Genomic DNA, 20,421 nt, shown 5'->3' on the forward strand with positions numbered 1-20,421 from the left:
AGAGCTCCATTAATCCCATTTTGTGAATTTACCATTGCCTTCTGCTTCACGTAACTTCAAAATCCCAAAACCTCTGCCTTCCTGTAAAATTCAGTGACGTTGAATGTGGACTAGGCTCATATTTGGGAATATGTGTGTGACAGCTGATCGCATCCCCCTCCTGCCTAGTTTTAGTTTCTTTTCAGAAATCAAGCTGTACTTGCAACAAAAAAATATTCCTTTCCATATTCATAATCAGAAGCTTGCAAATGCTGAGAAGCAGACACACACCCTTCTTTCCCTTTCCAAGACAAAGTATGTTTTCCCGGGTATTTTAAAGAAACAGATGGTAGGTGCCAAGCCCCCTGAAGGTGTGCAGGGCTTTACTGTTTACTTAATATCAGCACACCTCTAAACTGATCTGCTTTTAATAGGTGTCTTTTGATGCCAAACGATTTCTGAAAGACACTGCAGGATGAGCAATATGGCCAAAGGAACTCCAAAAGCAGGCGCTGTAGGTGCGGATGACACGGTATTACGCACCAAAAGACGACGCAATGACCAAACACTAAAGCCGCATTCACCTCCCCTGTGCCCACACGCAGGCGACTAAATCTAAGGCGACGGCTTTTACGTTTCCACGCACGGAACCGAGACGGCGCAGGGGCACCCACCCCCCGCCCCCGGCCCAGCGGGAAGGGGACCGTCTTCTCCCGGCCGCCACAGCCCACGGACAAAGGCAAAGGGAGAAGGGCGGCCGCCCGCACCCGACACCCGGCTGTGGGGCCGGCCCGTACCCGCGGGCGGCTGCGGGGGGCAGGCGGGGGGCAGGCAGGGAGGCTCGGCCTTACCTGCGGCGGGCGGGGGCGGCCGGTGGGGCTCGCTCTGCTCCAGGGTGACGGCGCCGTCCCGCCAGACGCGGAGGTGGGCGGCCGGCCCCAGCCTGGCGGCGGGGGTCTCGCCGCGGCGGGCGCGGGCCCGCAGCGAACCGCAGCACTGGTAGCACACGGCCCACGCCTGCTCCTCGTTGATGGGCTGGTTGTAGAGCCTGAGGATCTCCTCCAGCGACAGCGCCTCCGGCTGCCCGCCGGCCCCGCCGCCGCTGCCGTCCTCCTCCTCGTCGGCGGGGCGGGAGGCGCCGGGCTGGGACTCCGCACCGCGCTCCCCCGGCAGCGCCATGCCCTGCCTCCGCCGCGGTGTTCCTGGGCTCAGTGACTGGCCCCGCCGCGGCGGCTGCTGCTGCTGTTGCTGCTGCTTGCGCTGCTGCTGCTTCTGCTGCTGCCGCCCGGTCCTGCCGTGCTCATCCTCCCCGCCCCGCTAGTGCCACCAGGCCGCCGGACAGCCCGGCCCGCGCAGCAGGCAGGCAGCGGCCGGCCGGCAGGAGGAGCGGCGCCCAGGCCGCCCGCCGCTGCCACCGCCGCAGGGGGAAACAGCTCATAGCAACGCAATGGCGTCCTCGCCCGCCCCCGCCGCCAACGGCCGCCGCCCGGCGCCGCAGCGCCCCCTGCCGCCGCCAGGCCCGGCCGTAATGGCGGGCGGCAGCTTGGCTGCGCGGGGCGGGAGAAGGCGGGATTCACTTCGGGGGCTGCCGCGGCGCGGCCACCGCGGCAACCTCCGTGTCCACGGGCAGTGCTGAATTCTCCTTTCGAGGTGCCAGGCTTCCACGTCTGCCTCAGACACAGGTAAGGATGAGGTGTTACTACCTCATAACCCTCGGGCCGCTGGTTCTGCGCCGGGTGTCGGTAACAAACCCCCTCCCTGAAACAACCAACCCCGGTCGGAATGCGGGATGGCACCCTTCCGCACCCGCAAGAGTTACACCGTGACACGGACCCGCATCTCCATCACGGATGCTTCAGGATGCTTTCAGCCTGAACACGTCCCCACTTTCACAGCTGTGAACCCCGCTGCCTGCCCTGGCAAGGCCAACGCCCCACAAAGCCTCCTCCATCGCTGCCGATGGTACACAGAAAGGCTGAAAGCAGTTGTACAAGCACGGTCCAGAGAGGGCCAAAGAAGGAATCATCTTTCAAATATTTAGAAGAATTCCAAATTCCCACCCGTGAACACACCCCGGCACCAGAAGGGTACAACCTGACCCTTCGTGCCAGCTTCTCCCCTCACTGGTGCCCGGCGAACGAGCACTGTGCTCAGAAAAATCAGCTTCCCCTTGCAGAGTCTAAATAACTTAAAACTCACATCAAAAAAACCAACCCAACATTTCTGTGTTGTAGAATACCAAAGGGAAAAAGAACAATTTTACCTGGCACATGTAAAAGGAAATAAAAATTTTCCCCTTAGCACCTGCTTTATATGAAAAGCTAAAGCGTGTCAATAACAAGACAGCATTATGCAGTGTCCCCATCCGCACACACAGAGCGCTGCACGCTGGAGAGGCCAGACAACGCTACTCTTAACAAGCAAGCTCCTGTTTCGTATTTCACTTTTGGGGTTCTATCAGACCCAGGTACTTTTCTCCTCCTGCGTGTAACATACACCACCCATACAAAACACAGCTAGTATTTAAATAAAGCTATTTAATTTAGCAATATCCACCATACAATATGATCCAGCCCGTGCACATTATATTGGATGTAACTGTACTACCTGAAGCTTTGATTAGGATCCTATATGTTGTATAACAGGCAAATGAATACTTGTGACCTTTCAGGTATAGTATAAGAAGGAAGATAACACAAAAAAAGATTCGTAAAGTATTTTAAATCCGTGAGCAGCACAGCCTGTAAGTACATAATGCACTATTGGAATCTCAAGTTAGAATCTGAGTACTGCGGTAGGCAGTATTTAACAGTTCTGGGAAAAAAAAAAAAAGAGACAAAAATAGTGTCACACTACCACACTTCTGACAAATGTACATGCAAGATGACAACGTTCGTGCCTGCTGTATGTCTTGCAAGCTTCTCTAGGATTAGGGGGTATGTTGTTTTTTTTCCTCCAGCTTGGATCTTTCTTACAAGTAGAACAAAAGGAGGTAGACATGGACAATCAAAGATATGGAATGGCTTCTACAGAAGAAATGAGAATAGTTTTGGATTTGTCAGTCTCAAAAAGCAATGGCTGGAGTCCAAGTGGCAAAAAACGTGAAGCATGGTATGGAGAAGTTCAGCAAATCCCATTGCTTGCCATTTCTCAAAGCATGAAGACTAAAAGAAACTCAGCAAAATCATCATCCACAGGTTTAAGGAAAACAAAACCACAGATGGACCATTAAGTATCGATCAGAGTGTCAGAATTGGACAAAACCATGAAGCAAAATGGCCTGGCTACAACTTCTACTGCTGAAACTTTTAAGCTAATGTCAGGAAAGCATCATCTTAAGCCACTTTAACCCAGCCCAGCTATTCACATGTTCAGGTATCCAAGTCTTAATTTTAAACATAAAAAAAAAAAAATTACTAAATTCATAGACTAACAAGATTACCTGCACCTGACTGAACTGTTCTTACAAGCTCGGTCCCAGAGAGGCAGAACTAAATTTTGTTGTGGAAACGACGTGTGCTTAAGAACACACAGAGCCTTTCTGGGTCTCAGTCACTAACAAAGTACGCCCCAGATGCTACATGGAGAGGACAGGTAGAACAGTCTCCTACCCTGGAGAAGTAAACTATAGGAAAACCATTCTCACACAAGTTCAGAACTGCAGAAGCAAAGCTAGTATTTTATGCACCCATTTTAGAACTTGACCCACACTCCTGTAAGTATTAAAAGTAACTTTTATTTAAGAATAAATTCTCTTTATAAATACAATCATTACTATGTACACAAACTTCTTTGATACACACACTGTGGTACTCAAAAATCAGTGGCATTTATATAAAATACAATATTAGTTTTTAATTGCATAATTTTATACCCACATACATTATTTTGCAGATCTAAAAAGGTCTGAATGATTTTGTGGTTTGTTTGTTTGTTTGTTTTTCAAAGGACAGAGCGGTATTTACAAGCAAGCATGATCCAAACAGCACATGCAGATTCAGGGTATGTAAACACACGTACACGGGCTGCAAGTCGCACTTGGTCTCCCCTACAACAGATTATTTCTTCACAAAAAGGAGACCTATTTGACAAAAAGAAAAACAAGAGTAACAGTTATTACTAAGCTATTATTAAAATTTTCAATTACATATGTGCAGTTATTTCAAATGTGACTAACACTCAGATAATAATGAGTGTCATGAGTCTGTCATGACAATTAAACATATTGTTCTACAGTCCAGGGGCTGCTGCCTTAAAGGAAAACAAGACCACCGCTGATCATTTTTAACAAGTGCCGATAAATTAAATTAACACCTCTTTAATTTAACCCCTGAGAACTCTATCATCACTGAGCTCACCAATGTAACATAAAAGCTGTACCCCATGACCCATTACATACACTAAACAACTCTCCTTCCAGTTCTAATTTAAGGTAATTAATTTTCTTTAAATGTCATTATCAAAGAAAATGAGTTGCAATTCATAATTAAGTATTACTATTTGGTTTTAACATATCTATGCTTATATTTAAACTTACCGAAGACATGTGGCAAATGCTCTCCTGGCATTTCTGTATACAAAATGGATAGGAAATCCTTTAAATGTGTGACCATCAGGTACCGCTCTTCTTACAGCATCTTGAAACTCTTCATTTCCTGCAGAAATGCTTGTTGTGCGTTCAAGCTCATAGGCTGCTAATGCTGGTGACAACAGATAGGATAGATGGTCATCCCAAACAGTAGAAAGGCCAAGATCCTGTGAGGCAAGTCACAGAATGATGACAACCGTACAGAGTGAACATTAAGATATTAATAAGCTTGTACACTGTATAGATTCAAATAAATCCATGACATGTCTTTAATTTGCAGTTAATGGAAGTGAATCCGCGAAGCAATAAGATTTGTATATTGATTCACACACCAAGCAGAAGAATCAAACACCAACAAAGTATCAACTATTTACCAAGAAATGAAGTTAAGACTACTACACTAAAACAAGACTAGCAGAGATGAAACTAGATGTTTTAGCTACGGTATCTCTGCATGAAGTGTAAGAACACAGTGCATAAATACACAGCAAACATACCGGAAAGATCAGCTAAGATTCACCTCACGTTTTTCTAACATCTCCCATGGAAATCCACTTCTGAAAAAACACTGCACAACAGCTCCCCGAAACACATACACAAGTACATGCACCTTCCTCCTGCCATCCCACAAGTGCAAAGAAGTAGAAAAAAATCTATCACATATGTATTCAACATTGCATGAGATTCATACTCTGAGAATTACTTGCCACCCCAAAGGTTGAGCATTGTGTGGGGAGATAAAACCAAAACTGACCAAAAAACCCCATTAAAACCAGATGTATGCTAAAAGGGATTTAAAAATATCATCTCCTTCATATCCAGCACAGGAGGAATCATTTCTGGCACATGACATCTTGTGAAAATCCTGATAAAGGAGAAAACAAACTTCTAGAAATACCTTCTGATTTTGTAAAGCAGTCAGTGTAAGATCATGAAAGCTGAAAGCCTGCTTTTATCTAGGGACCAAAACCATTTGTGATGGATAGGCAAAGCCCACTGACAACCAGATTTGATCTTCCTAGCTTTTACTCATAGGCACCTGCAGCTGCCAGCAAGCTGAAGATCACAGACCTAGACTGAGAGGCAAGGGCAATGTGGGGGCCCAAGCCCACAGATGAGGCTACAGAATCACCACTGCAAATAAGAAGTATGACATCTAAACTAGCTCAGTACAGTCCTTCCAAACAATTTTTCCTGTTCTTTCACTTCTCATATACCACAGCAAAAGCTGATGGAAAACACATTGCATAGATATAAGTATGTGAACTAACAAATGGCTATCCAAAGCCAGCATACAGTAAAAACGTGCACCTTTATTACCGCAAAAGATCAATAATAACCTTTACACGGTATTACCTTTCTGTGTTCAGAGACCAGTATTCTCAGCTGCAATTCTATCTCATTGCTTGTTATCGCAGCATCGATAGTGGAAGCACACAGAGGAGGAAAAGGGGGAACTGAAGATGTTGTTCCAGGGGAACATACAGATTTTATTGCTTCTCCACTCATGGATTTCCATTTAGATTCATCATGCAGGTCAAACACACAGACCTCCACAGCATCAGAGGGCTGACAATTTCCCAAGAACTTCTGATGGTTGAAGATACAACCTATCGTGCGATAAGGATACAGTGGCTTGCGTTGTTCAACTAGTGGAGGGTCATCAGGGTTGACAGGTCTGTGGATGTACCTAATAAAAACATTCAATTTCTTATTAACACACCTTATTTCAAGGCAACTAAAAATGTTTAGGTGGGACAAACATAAGCCATTTCTCCTTTTAAAAATATAAGCCAAGTTTGTTAACATTATTTTTTTCCCCCAAATGGCATTCATTTATTTACAGAAAACTAACTATACACATTTTGGAAGCATAACATACAATGAAATAATACACCACTTTTTTCTTTAAATCTAGAAAAATAAGCTGATTAATCAAGCACATATTCAACAGCAATTACATTTTGCAACTGTAACAATGTATCCATACAGTTTCCCCACTATTCATCACATTTGGAGAAATACATCTTCAAACACTAATCACAGGATACACACAGTGGCAAAACATAATTGCTTATTTTCAACACTGGGTATTAATCAGCACTCCTCACAAAGCCAGAAGTCTTATATTCAAATATATAGTCCCACTGTGCTTCTACCAATGCAACTTGAACCTACAGAATACAAAAATTATGTTTCCAAAAGTAATGCTTCAAATAGCACCAGGAAGTACAATGGGATGGATCACAGTGCTGAATACCATCAGTAAAGAGGAAGCTCTTTTCATTGACATTTGGAGCACTTTTTTTATTTTTATATAAAACTTGGGATTAAGTACCATTCTACACACTTAAGCAATAGGACATGCAGAATAAGAAGGGAAAGAATTTCTAACAAACAGGTTCCAGAAGCTCTGCAATACAGAACAGCTACATATGCCCTTCTAGAATGACTCAAGTGAGAGAGATCTCGGAGAACTTGCAGAGATTTCTGCAGGGGAAAAAAGTAACAGTTAACACTGATTTCACAGATGAAATAAGGATGAAATAAGGATGAAATTATGGGTTCTGGTGCTGATTTTGGCTGGGATAGAGTTAATTTTCTTCATAGTAGCTGGCATGGGCCTGTGTTTTGGAATTGTGCTGAAAACAGTGTTGATAACACAGAGATGTTTTCGTTATTGCTGAGCAGTGCTTACACAGAGTCAAGGCCTTTGCTGCTTCTCACACCACTCCACCAGTGAGTAGGCTGGGGGTGCACAAGAAGCTGGGAGGGGACACAGACAGGCCAGCTGACCCCAGCTGACCTAAGGGATATCTCATACCATATGATGTCATGCTCAGCATATAAAGCTGGGGGAAGAAGAAGGAAGGGGGCACATTCAGAGTTATGACGTTTGTCTTCGCAAGTAACTTCTGCGTGATGGAGCTCTGCTTTCCTGGAGATGGCTGAACACCTGCCTGCTGATGGGGAGTGGTCAATGAACTCCTTGTTTTGCTTTGCTTGTGTGCACGGCTTTTGCTTTCCCAATTAAGCTGTCTTTATCTCAACCCACGAGTTTTCTTACTTTTACTTGCCCTGCCATGGGGAGAGTGAGCAAGTGGCTGAGTGATGCTTAGTTGCCAGCTGGGGTTAAAGCATGACAGTTCCTAAACGATCATGTCAGATTTCATCTCCTTCTTTACATTTCATCAGTAGCAATCGTATGCCATAGGACACAAAACCAGTTGCTATACTGTATTAAAGCCACTGAAAACTGTATTACAAACTGTTGAAATATTTCACCTTACACTGAAACAGTTATTTTCCAAACAAGAGCAGTACACAGAAAAGATTCAAAGGCTTGTCTCTGATTACATGAGTTACATAACAGGGTGTAAAGACAAAACACCAAAAAAGCAACAACAAAAATAGCCCATGCAAACCTCAATATACATTGCTCAGTTTTCTTATATTCCTTTTACCTACCTGTGTCCTGTCAAGCTCTCCCAAAAAGTAATTGTTCCATCAGTTCCACAAGTCATTACCCAAGCATGGGGGACTCCTTTTGCTTTTGTTCCAACACACACAAAGGCTTCTAATCCAAACCCAAGAAGAAGACTGCACAGAAGGTTAGCATGATCTTCACAGTCACCCTAGGCAGTAAATATTAGTAAGCTGGTTTGAGTATCAGGCATGGATAAAATCTTAAATAGAAAACAGTGGTATTTCTCTAATCATGATTTAACAAGGCATGCTTCCCTCCTGCTTACCTAAAGCACATATCAAGTTTAAACTTTAAAATCCTGACTTCTTATAAGTTTTATTCTTCTGTAACAGAAAAAATAATTTTAAAATAGTAGTACGTTCTAATGATAGGCTATTTATATTTTTTATTCAAATATACCATATGATTACTGGAAACTGCAAAACATTTCTTATGATTATAAAGATACCTTCAAATAAACCAAAACCAGAATCTACTGACCTGTAAAGACAAAACTAACATCCTAATTAACAGCCAATAAGGCAAATACCTGAGGTAATTTATAAATTACACTGTATTTTCACACAGTTAGGAAATTTAATCAGTTAATAAAATATAATTCTGTTGTAATTTTACTGTCTTGAACATGTTGTCAAAGTTCAGAAATTTAAAAAGGTAAAACAAACGCCCACGGATCTAACTGTGTAACAACTGAAAGTCACGTGTAGCTGCATTTGCCTTCAATTAGGAAAAAAAAAAGTTTCCTTCATAAATTTATTGCTACCATTGGTAATTCACAGAAATCAACTTATGAATATGATGTGTAGTATTTTTTTTATGTTAAGTTCTTTACAAATGTTGGCTGTAAAGTGAGAAAAAATTTCTGCATGCAATGAAGCCTTCATAATACAAAGCACAGCACTCAGAAGTAGAACAGTAGAGCTCTTTAGTCAAATACTATTCAGAATATTGAAACTGTAAAATTCAGTGTTCTTGGATGTATCTGTTCATTACACAGATAACACAATCTTCCCCTACCATAATGTATAAGGGAAGTACCCAGAAAAGGAGTTTTAAACAAGTTTCTGTGAACCTATGTTCATTTCATAATGCCACACCACTTTCCACAAAAAAAAAAAAAATTAGTAACAGCCCGGCTCGTGTCTCAGGAGCTAAATTCAGCTGTTTTCAGAGTTTTCCACTTCTATCCTGGAGGAAACCCTTTCTCTGTGCCTCCGAACACAACAGTCCTCAAAAACTCAAAGTCACGATCACCACCTCCATCTGAAAGCCAGTGGGTAGCCAGTGGTGCCTTCATATGGTATTTATGCATGATGCGATATTCAGAGCTAATGTCTGTTCTGAGCGGTCTTTGAGACAGGTCTAAAAATTGGGATACAGCTCCTACCATCAGAAGAACAGATCTTTTTAATATAAACACATTAGTGAGATTGTTTTTGAATGCAAAAGTATCTCAGTGGCAATGAAAACATCAACCCCTCCAAAGAGGTATTAAAAAGGATCACTGTTACTTTTATTCATACAAGAGAAGAGCTATAATCCAGCATGAGTTACAATTTGTTTCATTTATTATAATCACATGACAAGTGTCAGATCACGAAGAACTAGGCTGAAACTTTTCGGTGAAAATCCCTATCTTGCAAAAAATGAACACAAAGACTGTGAGTATATATTTTAGCCCATCTAAAAAAATCAGTTTTTCAAGAGACTTTTCCAAGTCTTCCTTGATTAGTCCACAATTTAAATTACTGGCCTGCACACTAGCAGAGATTCATTGAATAATTACATGGGATCTCAGAAAAGCAAATGAAGAAAAGCAAGCTCATTATCAAACAGATGTATTGACAAATGGACCCCAACAATAGCAGTAAAGAAAGTCTGCTCCAAAGCCTTCTTGTCTACTATTTAACATGTTTCTCTTTAAAAAGATCTTAAGTTATTGTAACATTATTCTCCAGCTTTTATTTAATCCATGTATTGCAGCCTGTTTTAAATTACTGACTTCAGTTAGAATATGATGCCAACTCCATTGTGTCACACAAAAATCATTTTCACATACCTTGTTTCTAGATAAAAAAGCAAGAAGGGTGCACCACTGTTCTTGTTTGCCACTACCACCTCCGATGACAGGAGCTCTTTCATAACCCAGGACACTGACAAATCGCGCTGCTTGTCTAGGAGTGTCTAATAACCGGCCTGCTCGAAGAGGTCTGATATATGAACATACTGGACGGTTTACTCCATTTTCATCCTGAACATATAAAATACGGTTATTTGCCAGACACGCAAATGTTACGAAAGATTCATCTTAACTTAATCTGTCTTTTTTGCTATGGGATTTATTCTCCCTGAAATAAATATCACTGAAAAATATTAATACACAAAAGTCTTTCAAGAATTAAGACACAGGACAATTAAGGCAACTCGTTTAGAAGGACTTTACAGTTACATTTTTCTGCTGGCTCTGTCACCAGTAGGACATTTTCGGATAAAAGTTCAAACACCTGGAGCATTACAGGTTGAACTTAATTTCCTTAGATGGGTGAGGAACTTGTTCATGTTCCGTCCACTGCCAATTTCTGTATTACCATCAAACAATCAAAAAAAGGCCAAACAAACAAGAACTCCACCAGTCACTAAAAACACCCCACATCCAAGCAAAAAAAATCCCCAAATCAAACAACCAAAAAAACCCCCAAAACCATACACCTACCAAAACTCACAGCAAACCCCCAAAGCACCACCTCCCAAAGCTTTAAGCACTCAGCAGCTGATTTTTGGAGTTTAAAAGCTGAGTTTTGGAGTTTAAAAGAAGCAAATTCTATTTGTTTCTGAATTTGAATACTCTTTACCTTTTGTCCTAACACCAAAAATCAGTAAAATTTACTCACAATGATGTCGCTAGATATATAAAAATTAAGACAGCAGTAATACTAAGATTTTCTAATTTCTTGGAAAAATGACAAAGTAAGATGACTGGAAAAAGGTTTGATTTATTATGTGCTGCAGGGAAATACTATGATTACTAACTTTTATAACTATTCCAAGCAGTATTAAACTCTTCTTCTCCTCACTGGGCTAAACTGGTACTTTTATGTTTGTATATTTTAATAGGGATCATAGCCTTTTAAATGTCTACAGCTTCAGGAAACCACAACCTCATATTTTTTACTGTAGTCACATATTGCCACCATTAAGGTTTTGTCATGCTTTTACAGCAAGTTGGTGTAAGAAAAGCACCGTGTATTTGAAGCTGACTGGAATCCTGCTGGAAATTATTTCACAGCTACAACAATTATTTCACAAACAACAACAACAACAAAAAAATCACAAGGAAGATTCGTTATTTGTTTCATATAGTTTTATGTATGTAATGTATGCTTCTGCATTACACCTACAAAACTGGCTGGTAATTAAATTATCAAACAATTCTGATAATCTCACTCCTGTTCCTAGAAATGAGAAAGGCCATTAAGAGTAGTTTTACTAACATTTGCTAGGGCCAAGAGTAGGATCAAGATAAGATCTCTGTAAGTACTAGTAGCAGGGGGCCCAGTTCCTATAGTGCTCTGAGGGCTGCCAGTTTCTATACTGTTCTGTAACAAAGAACTTAGTCCTCTAATCCTATCCACAAACCCTTCCCTCCAGCCTTCCTCCCAACCCTACTGTAGCTTTGTAGGTGCAGAAAGTGGAATACCATTAATACACACATTGCTTTATTCTCAAAATAGAACAAGTCCCATTTTTCCTTCATGTCCCCAACCAAACCCCCAGTTCTAGGATTCCCTATTTAACTATATATTTTGTTTCTCTGTAAAGCCTACCCTGAAAACCTTAAGCCTTTGTATTGGGTCTGGCTGAGACAGAGTTAATTTTCTTTATAGCAGCCTCTATGGTGTTTTGGTTTAGATTTGTGACTAAAATGGTGTTGAGAACACACCGGTGTTTTGGCTATTGCTGAGCAGTGCCTGCACAGCGTCAAGGCCTTCTCTGCTTCTCATTCTGCCCCAACACAGAGTAAGTTTGAGGTGGACAAGAGGCTGGGAGGGGACACAGCCAGGACAGCTGACCTGAACTGACCAAAGGGATATTCCATGCCATATAGCATCATGTTCAAAAACTGGTGGGTGCGGAGAACAGACTTTTTCCTCAACTAGCCTCTGCTTGGAGCCTTGCTGGGCATCAGCCTGCTGGTGGGAGTTGGCAAGTGAACGTCTTTGCATCACTTCCTCCCCCCCCCCAACTTCCTTTCTTTCCTTCACTTATTAAACTGTCTTCAGCTTGACCCACAGGCTTTTCCTCACTTTTTCCCTTCCCATTCTCTCCTGCATCCCCCCGGGGTGGAGTGAGAGCATGACCAGGAGGGGGCTCAGCTGCTGGCTAGGGTCACCACACCCTTACTGGGAAGTTCACATCACTACTGAACACTCATGGTACAGCCAGAATGGAAGCTGTTACTTTACTGAAGAGTAGGCAGGGATCACTTCAGGAAGTTATTTGAGATAAGAAGTTACTGCTCATTATCTGTGCTAGGAAAATTGCTCCCATGCAAGATAAATTCATGGCACTAAAAATGCAACGAATCATACCATTCCTCTTACTGAGGGACAGGTACCAAGGAGCAACTGATGCATAGTAATTTATTAGCCTACAATAATGATGTCTGTAGCTAGCATATGACATTAGCCAGACAGGTTGCTTTACAGACCACCCAGAGCTCAAATATTGTTTGGAGTTGTCCTAAAAGATGTAAGTAAGTCCATTTTTTATAAGCTTTATCTGGTATAAAACGTGTTTAAAATAGTTTGCACAGATCACTTACATCTTTGCCATTTCTGAGTGAATATTCAAGGAAAGGACTAAACAGACTTTTTTATCACCTTGTGCATCAGAAGTGATTGCAGCAACCCTTCTTTCTGCATTGTGCTATAAAGCTTCAATACACCAATACAAGTTCAATCCTTACAAATCTCATTTTTGCATGATACATCATGTAGTCCTGACCTGAATGTAGCCAGGTCATAAATCTATACATATACATCTATTCTATATACATATGAACTTAAAAAAAAATCTAAAAATAAAAAGATAACTTAAAGAAAAGATTTGTAAAATTTACAAACCTGTGCAAAAATCTTTACTAGCCTTACATTATGTGTAGGCCTAATCTGTAGGTATTCTCTCCACCATTGTTTAGCATATACAAGAAATAACCGTTCTTTTTCTGCTGTTTTCTGACGTTCCAAAGCAAACTGCAGGTGAGAAAAATGTAACTAATCACATACATATTAATGTCAAACAGGAAAAAAAAAACCATAATCAGTAAGTACATTAACACGAAATCATGGCATATGTAAAATAAAGGTTAAATCATTAGGTGGGCCACACAAATGCTTTTGGGTTTTTTTTCAATGAAAATCCAATGAACAAAAACCTCAAGTTACATTTCTTGTTTGTAGGTTTATATTTCAAGCTTGACTGAAGTACTGTTCCTCTTAAGCAATGCATTTCTGTACAGAAGGATTGCTCAGCTTTTGATGTGCAGAAGAAGTTGCACCTTCAGGCCAACGTTTACTGGCTTTCCAGGCAGAACATCTCCTGGCTTAAAATTGTTTCAAATAGGAAAGAGAGCAAGAAAATATACAGTACCTGAAGAAACTTAGGTATATTGCATCTTTGTTATTTTTCTTATTAAAGTTTTGATACAAGCAATATTTTAAATAAAGTGATGTTCAGTATGAACAAAGTAGTTTTAAAAAAGGTAATTATATTTAAATTTGGGGGGGGGGGGAGGAGGGGGGAAGAAGTACCGAACGTTCAAAAACCCAGAGTCCTCAACATTTACAAGTAATTCTATACTGAGCTTCTGCCCCCTCAATAAAATTATGAGTAAGTCAGCCCTCCCAGAAATTACTTACTTGAGTATTAGTTATTTCTGGAGACAGCGTCTTATTAAGCTGTGGATACATTTCCAGTCTGATGTTTAAAACACCAACAGAAACCTTTGATTCTGTACCTTGAACCAAAATAAATTTTGATCAGTTCCCTGAAATTCAATTTACTTAGGACATTTCAGCCAGGCAAGAGCAAATAATTAAAATAAATATGTTTTCTATATTTTACTATGTTAGATATATTAGCTAAAAAAATAATTAAACTCTTTAAATATATGCAAAATAAGCATCTTTATTTAAATTTCAAACTCAAATGAGGCTGTAAGATAGCATAATCGGGACAAAAAAGGAGATATCTAGATCTCAGAGATCTGCATCTCTAGATCCAAGGCCCACTTTGCAGCCAGTACCAGGACATATGAGATAAATGGCATTCTAGAAACATCTAGAATAGGCATCTAAGAGCAGGAGTCACGCATTGTGAAAGTGCCTATTCCTACCAATTACACCGGTAGCTCAAATTTAAATAGTTGGAAATAAATGAAGTTCATCTTCCCCCAGATCCAGTTTATTATGAAGGACCCACAGTGCCATACAAACAGATTAATAAACTTATTAAAAAGCAAAACAACAAACAAATGAACCACAAAACCCCACAAACCTAATGTTGTTGCATAATGCTGAAAATTTAGAATTACATAAAGAACAAGAATCATTACAAAATAGTAGAGAGGTGGGATTATAAGCAATACAAGCAACAGAAACCTCACATAGTATTTGTCTATCTGAGATGGCAGCATGCTTTGATGTTCTGGATGCATTTTGTATAATGACAAGACTTTAGAAGAGGAGAAAAAGTACTGGATTTACTGGATTGATACTTTATTACTTGGAAAAAAGCTAATGATAATTAGATTTAACTCATCCCATCACCCATTTGACTACTAAACTCAACTTATTTGTCATGCATTTCCAAGTCATTGTAAATAAAAAGCTCTCCATTTGAAAGACTATCCAAACCCATATTGCTTACTTAAGTTTTGCCCGTGTCAGCATTTTCAAGGAAAATACTGTCATTCATTTTAAGGAAACGAAGCTAACAAACATATTAGCAAATAAGCTTACTAGATGGTATTTCCTGGATAAAACTCTGCACCAAATCACCACACACACATCCCCCTGGCAAAAGAGGGCAATAGTGAAAACAATCAGCAATAATTTATGTAGTATATCCAATCTTCAAAATATTTTGAACATATAATTTAATCTCTTTTGAAACCATCAAGAACTGCTCACCTACCTAACAGGTAAAGAAACTGTGATAAAGAATACTCAAATGACTCAACAGCTACCTCTTGACCAAACTCTGGGATAGCTAGTGTAGGAAGTCATGATAGGTCGAGTCCTAGATCTAGTCTTTATCCATCAAACCATAAAAACTTAGGTTGGAACTCCTAAAAAGGGGAATGGGGACAAGTGATACGTGAAAATACACATGTATACTAACTGCTAAGCACCTAAACAAAGCTGTTTAACCCTTAGGTCAGAACACAAGCTTCTAGCTACTGGAATAAATAGAAGCACAGAAATCACTTTCTGTAGCAATTGCTAGTTTGCTATGAAAGGGACACAAGTGAGATTTTACTTTTTAGTGCACCAGTCTGATACATTCCTGGAGATGAATTGGTTGATTTTTGGTTGTTTGGTTGGTTGGTTTTGGTAACTTATCAATAGTGGGAGTTCCCAGACATGGGGCCATTATTACACAGGATCTGGAATACACATTTTCACTATTTTGGTAACAGAAAAACCTAACCATTAGTCTCCTACACATTTTCTAAGGATACCTTAAAGTAATTTATGAGTTGAACTAAAATTAAACTACATCATAAATACTGCTTTAAGCTTATAAGCAACCTCAGTACCCAGTATCTTAAGTTTTAATCATCATTACAGCCTTATTATTTACCCTTACCTACACCCAGGAGTTCAACAGCAACATTTGTTATACCATTCTCTGCAGCCAAGATAGATCGCCACTCCAAGAAATAGGATGCTACCAGTGTTGTCTCACCAAATGTATCTGTTTTGATCAGAACCATATGCACTGGATCACATATAGATAACATAGCAGTTGCATCCACCATTTTACTTCCATCACCTGCCATTATTAAACCAAGATAAGACAGACAAAATATTATCATCTCAAGTCCTCCTCAAAATAAAAAAAAAGTACACATTTACATTCATTGCATACATTGCAGTTTAAGAAAAATGTCATGTCCAGAAGTGTAAGCAATGATCCCGTCGTAAAATTAAACCCGGTTTAGCAGAGAGCTACAGAAAGATTACAGTTAATTTACAGAGGAGATAAAAAGATTCCTATAGTGGACTACTCCAAAGTAACTGATTCAACTGCACAAAAATTAAAATGGAATTAGCATTTAAGAAAATAAAGAATATTAAAGCACCATTAAATAAAAGCAATTGAAAAAAATATTCTTTCAATAAGCTGGAATGTGTCAGATTGTCGTGGTTTAACCCCAGCCAGCAACTACGCACCACACAACCACTCACTCACTCACTCCCCTACAGTGGGACGGAGGAGAGAATCAAAAGAGTAAAAGTGAGGAAACTCATGGTTTGAGATAAAGACAGTTTAATAGGGAAAGCAAAAGCTGTACACACAGGCAGAGCAAAACAAGGAATTCATTCACCGCTTCCCATGGGCAGGCAGGTGCTCAGCCATCTCCAGGGAAGCTCCATCATGCACTAATGGTTTCTTGGCAAGACAAATGCCATCACTCCAAACGTCCTTCCACCCCCTCCTTCTTCTTCGTCCCCGCTTTATATACCGAGCATGACGTCATATGGTATGGAATATCTCTTTGGCCAGCCTGGGTCAGCTGTCCTGGCTCTGCCCCCTCCCAGCTTCCCATGCAGCCCCAGCCTTCTCTCTGGCTGGCCAGCATGAAAAGCTGGACAGTCATTGACTGCTCAGCAACAACCCAAAACATCAGTATATTATCAACATTTTCTCATCCCAAATCCAAAACATAGTCTCATACTAGCTTCTATGAAGAAAATTATCCCAGTTGAAACCAGGACACAGATCAACTTACTATACACCAGTATTTAGGAAACAATTTTCTCATGATATAAACCGCTCCATGAGCAGCAGAATTAACAAAATCTGGTTTTCTTTGAATTTATTATATATTCACTCCCTGCCTCATGTGCAACTGCAGTAACTCTGACTTTCTCTCTGTTCCCTGATATTCCATAAGCTACCCTGGATTCTACAGGATTCAGACAATATTCAGAAGTCTCTTCATAACATACTTGGCTCCTACTATGTTCCCTGGCTACCAACAGAAGAATGGTAATGCAGGTTGTGGATGACTAACACTTCTGCAGGTGTTTGCCAACTGGTAGGCAAACTGCACTCACACTGAAGTTTTTCCTTCCATATGATGACAAATTTACATTTCCCTTCTTCACTTGTCAGTACAAAGTCCATGAAAATCAGCCACCTTAGCATCTCTCACCATCTCTGAGACTATCATCTCTCTGTCAATTATGGATAAAGTTGGTCAAATTCAAAAGTTGTTTTAGAGGGGAAAAGAATAAAAACACGAGGCAAGAGTAGAGAAAGATCTACAAGTGGCATAACCTAATTCAGTAATCAGTTTCCTTAGGAAAACATGATAAAAAATAGGAAAGAAAACCACTAAATAATATCAAACACATTTCACAATAACTCTGAAGTCAGGAAAAAACCCAATAGGATCAGCTTTATTATATTCCTTATATCTTATATAATACATATATATTATATAATATATATATTCCTAATATTCCACAATATTTCTTACCTAGGCTATCCTTGTGTACTTCAAGTAAAAAACCATCATGAAAATCTGGCTCACAGGCACAGGGGACAGGTTTAGAACGGAAGCGCTGATTTCGAAAATGTAAACACAAAGTGAAGGTAGAACAGATTTGGCCAGGCAGAGGCTCCGGTTCCTGAAGATGTTCCAGAAAAGCTTTTCCACCCAAAACCTGAAGGTAAAGATACCTCCGTGTTGGGTCAATGTTAGCTGTAAAGCGTAGCAATAAAAATGAAGAGACTACAAACAGATCTTAGGAAGCATGTTCAGTATCAGTTAACTAACAGGAGACTAGAAAAAAAGAAACTTTTTCTGAAACAAGTGCTTAGGAGAAAGTAATTTTAAAATGTATGGAAGTTATCTTAATGTAAAATAAATGAAATTTAAAAAAAAAGTCACATTTTATGTGACTCTAATTGCTGCTGCTTACATGAATTTACTTCCTGTAGATAAGCAGGAAAAACATCCACCTTTATGCCAGTTCATACTGGATTATTAACTCAGTTAAAAAATCACAATTTCAAATTTCTCTCAAAACTATGATCTAGATATTAAAATAAACAAGCAACATACTTTTTTTCAAAACTGGTGGTTCTCTGTCAACAAAATGTGTTGATGGTTTTGGAGCTGATGTCATCTCCTTTTCATTCACATCCTGGAATTACAATTAAGACTTTTTAAGGCGTCAAGGGATGAAACAGTGCTCTTACCACAGTCTTCTAAAAATTAAAAGAATCCTCCACTTCAACTGAATGCTATTCCTCAGGTATGCTCCCTTCTAATACTTGAGATGTATCAAAACTCAATCAATACTTTCAATGTAGTATTACCATTAAACCAATTTTAGCATATACACTAAGCTGTTCTGCTCCTATTATGTCACAGATCAGTAAAGCCATTGCAAACCTTTAGAAGTAGCAAGTTTTCACTTTGTCAAAATACCAAGTCAGTAAGATGAATAAGCAAAAACATTTTCACTCTTCAAAAGCTACTTACAGTTACAAATTTAAGTTCCTTCATAACATCATCAATGATTCCTCGTTGTCTTAAGGCTTTTATCAGATCTTCTGTGGATAACTGATGATGTTCAGGTGCTAACTCTTCACGTATAGTCTCAGCAAGAACTTCTCTTATCCTGCCATGGACGTCCATCTGAAAGAAAATTCACTATATGCTACAAATACAAGCTCTTTATATGGTAGCACCTATGACAAAATTGTTGCTCTATAAGACTAAAGGTATTCTCCTAGGAATGCAGAAATAACTACACCAAAACATTAATCCTTTCAGAACTAATCAAATGAGTCACCGTCTCACCAAAGCAGCTGTACCAGTTAAAAAAATGATGACACCACCAAACCTGAGCATTTTCACTGCTCTTGACAGCATCCCCAGCCTTGAACTTCTCTGCCTACAAAAATGTCATCAAAATCCATCAATTATAAAATGGTCACTGTTTTAATTTCTTCTCTCACTCAAAGTTCAAACTTAGAATAATAGTTTCTTATTTTTTAAGGGAAAAAGTACACCTTTATATACTCGTAGGTAAGGCACAAAAGTAGTAAGTCTCCACTGCAAGCTTCCCCTGTGCTCAAAGGAAGTCAGAGAATTTCTGTCCCCCTCAGCTGTGAAACTGCATGGATTTGGAAAGCCGTTTCTCACATAGGAAGGATGTTAAGGACACAGCTACCGGGACGTGAAATACTTAGCGATACATGACTTAAAACATTCATATTTATTTTCCCATCAGTTCAAGACCCAGACCAAGAACCTCGTTCAAAAAGCAACGAGAAAACAAAACAAAAAAGCCTCAGTCTGAGGGTGCTCACCCCGCCGCTCTAAGCCCACCAGCGCCTCGGGCCTCGCCGGCTCGGCCGACAACGCTGCTGCCTCCCCGCCGCCATGAAGAGCAACAGCGGCAGCGGTACGGAGCCAAGGAGCAGCATCGGGGAAGGGGGCAGGAGGGTGACAGCCTCAGCTCCAATCCCTCCCTAGCCCTGGAAAGAGTAGATGAGGGCGAGGACTGGAAGCGCTAGGAGACGGCGAAGAAAAGGCCGCAGGCCGAGGCAGTGATTAGGGGAGAGCGCGAACCGCCGCTGGCCCTCCGGGAAGGAGGGGCAAGCACCAGCAAGACAAAACGGCGCCCAGAAACCATCTTGAAGCGGCTCAAGTCGGAAAAACAAAGCAGGGCGATGGGGCGAACACGCTGCCTGCCCTGCCACCCCGTCAGCGGGCACTGCTGTCACCAAGGGCCGGGCCTCCGCACCGGCGGCACAGAAAGCGGCAAAGCCCAGCCAGGCCCTCCGCCCCCGGGGCTTCCACTGGCAGGAGGAGTCGCTCCGCTGCTCTACCTTTATCAGCTGCTGGTGGATGATCTGCTTCAGCTCAGACGCTTTCTCCGGTGGCAACGACATGGCTGCAGCGCAGGAGAGGCACCGCGACGCTTCCCGCCCCAGGAGGAGCGGGGGGGCGGAGCCGTGCGCCGCGAGCGAGGCCCCGCCCCCAACGGCCTTTCCAACGGCCGTTACGCCCCGTCCCTTCCTGTCACGGTGAGGGGAGAAGGCGGGCGCCGTGGTTGTTCCT

The 20,421-nt window shown here is 41.1% G+C and overlaps 2 protein-coding genes across 2 annotated transcripts in view; both read right to left on the reverse strand.

The window, feature by feature from the left end:
* The window catches only part of SPIRE1 (spire type actin nucleation factor 1), a gene marked incomplete at both ends in the record, with an annotated part of 125,301 nt that extends 124,143 nt beyond the window's left edge, over nt 1–1,158 (reverse strand). The window contains one exon of the mRNA XM_082014809.1: nt 831–1,158. Within this exon, the coding sequence (XP_081870935.1) occupies nt 831–1,158 (328 nt within the window). The remainder of the gene's footprint in view (nt 1–830) is intronic.
* Nucleotides 1,159–3,921: 2,763 nt separating this feature from the next.
* Nucleotides 3,922–20,332, reverse strand: CEP76 (centrosomal protein 76; the record flags this gene model as incomplete). Its single annotated transcript, XM_082014810.1, has 12 exons — nt 20,190–20,332; nt 18,835–18,990; nt 18,412–18,493; nt 17,824–18,048; nt 15,918–16,109; nt 13,973–14,064; nt 13,178–13,306; nt 10,114–10,305; nt 8,036–8,202; nt 5,924–6,257; nt 4,517–4,734; nt 3,922–4,060 (listed from the first exon to the last, which is right to left on the reverse strand). The coding sequence occupies exons 1-12, from the start codon at nt 20,250–20,252 to the stop codon at nt 3,922–3,924; spliced, it is 1,989 nt and encodes a 662-aa protein (XP_081870936.1). The 5' UTR covers nt 20,253–20,332.
* Between the last annotated feature and the right edge of the window lie 89 nt (nt 20,333–20,421).

The sequence above is a fragment of the Phaethon aethereus genome, assembly GCF_964289735.1.
Source record: "Phaethon aethereus genome assembly, chromosome: 2".
Lineage (NCBI taxonomy): Eukaryota > Metazoa > Chordata > Aves > Phaethontiformes > Phaethontidae > Phaethon > Phaethon aethereus.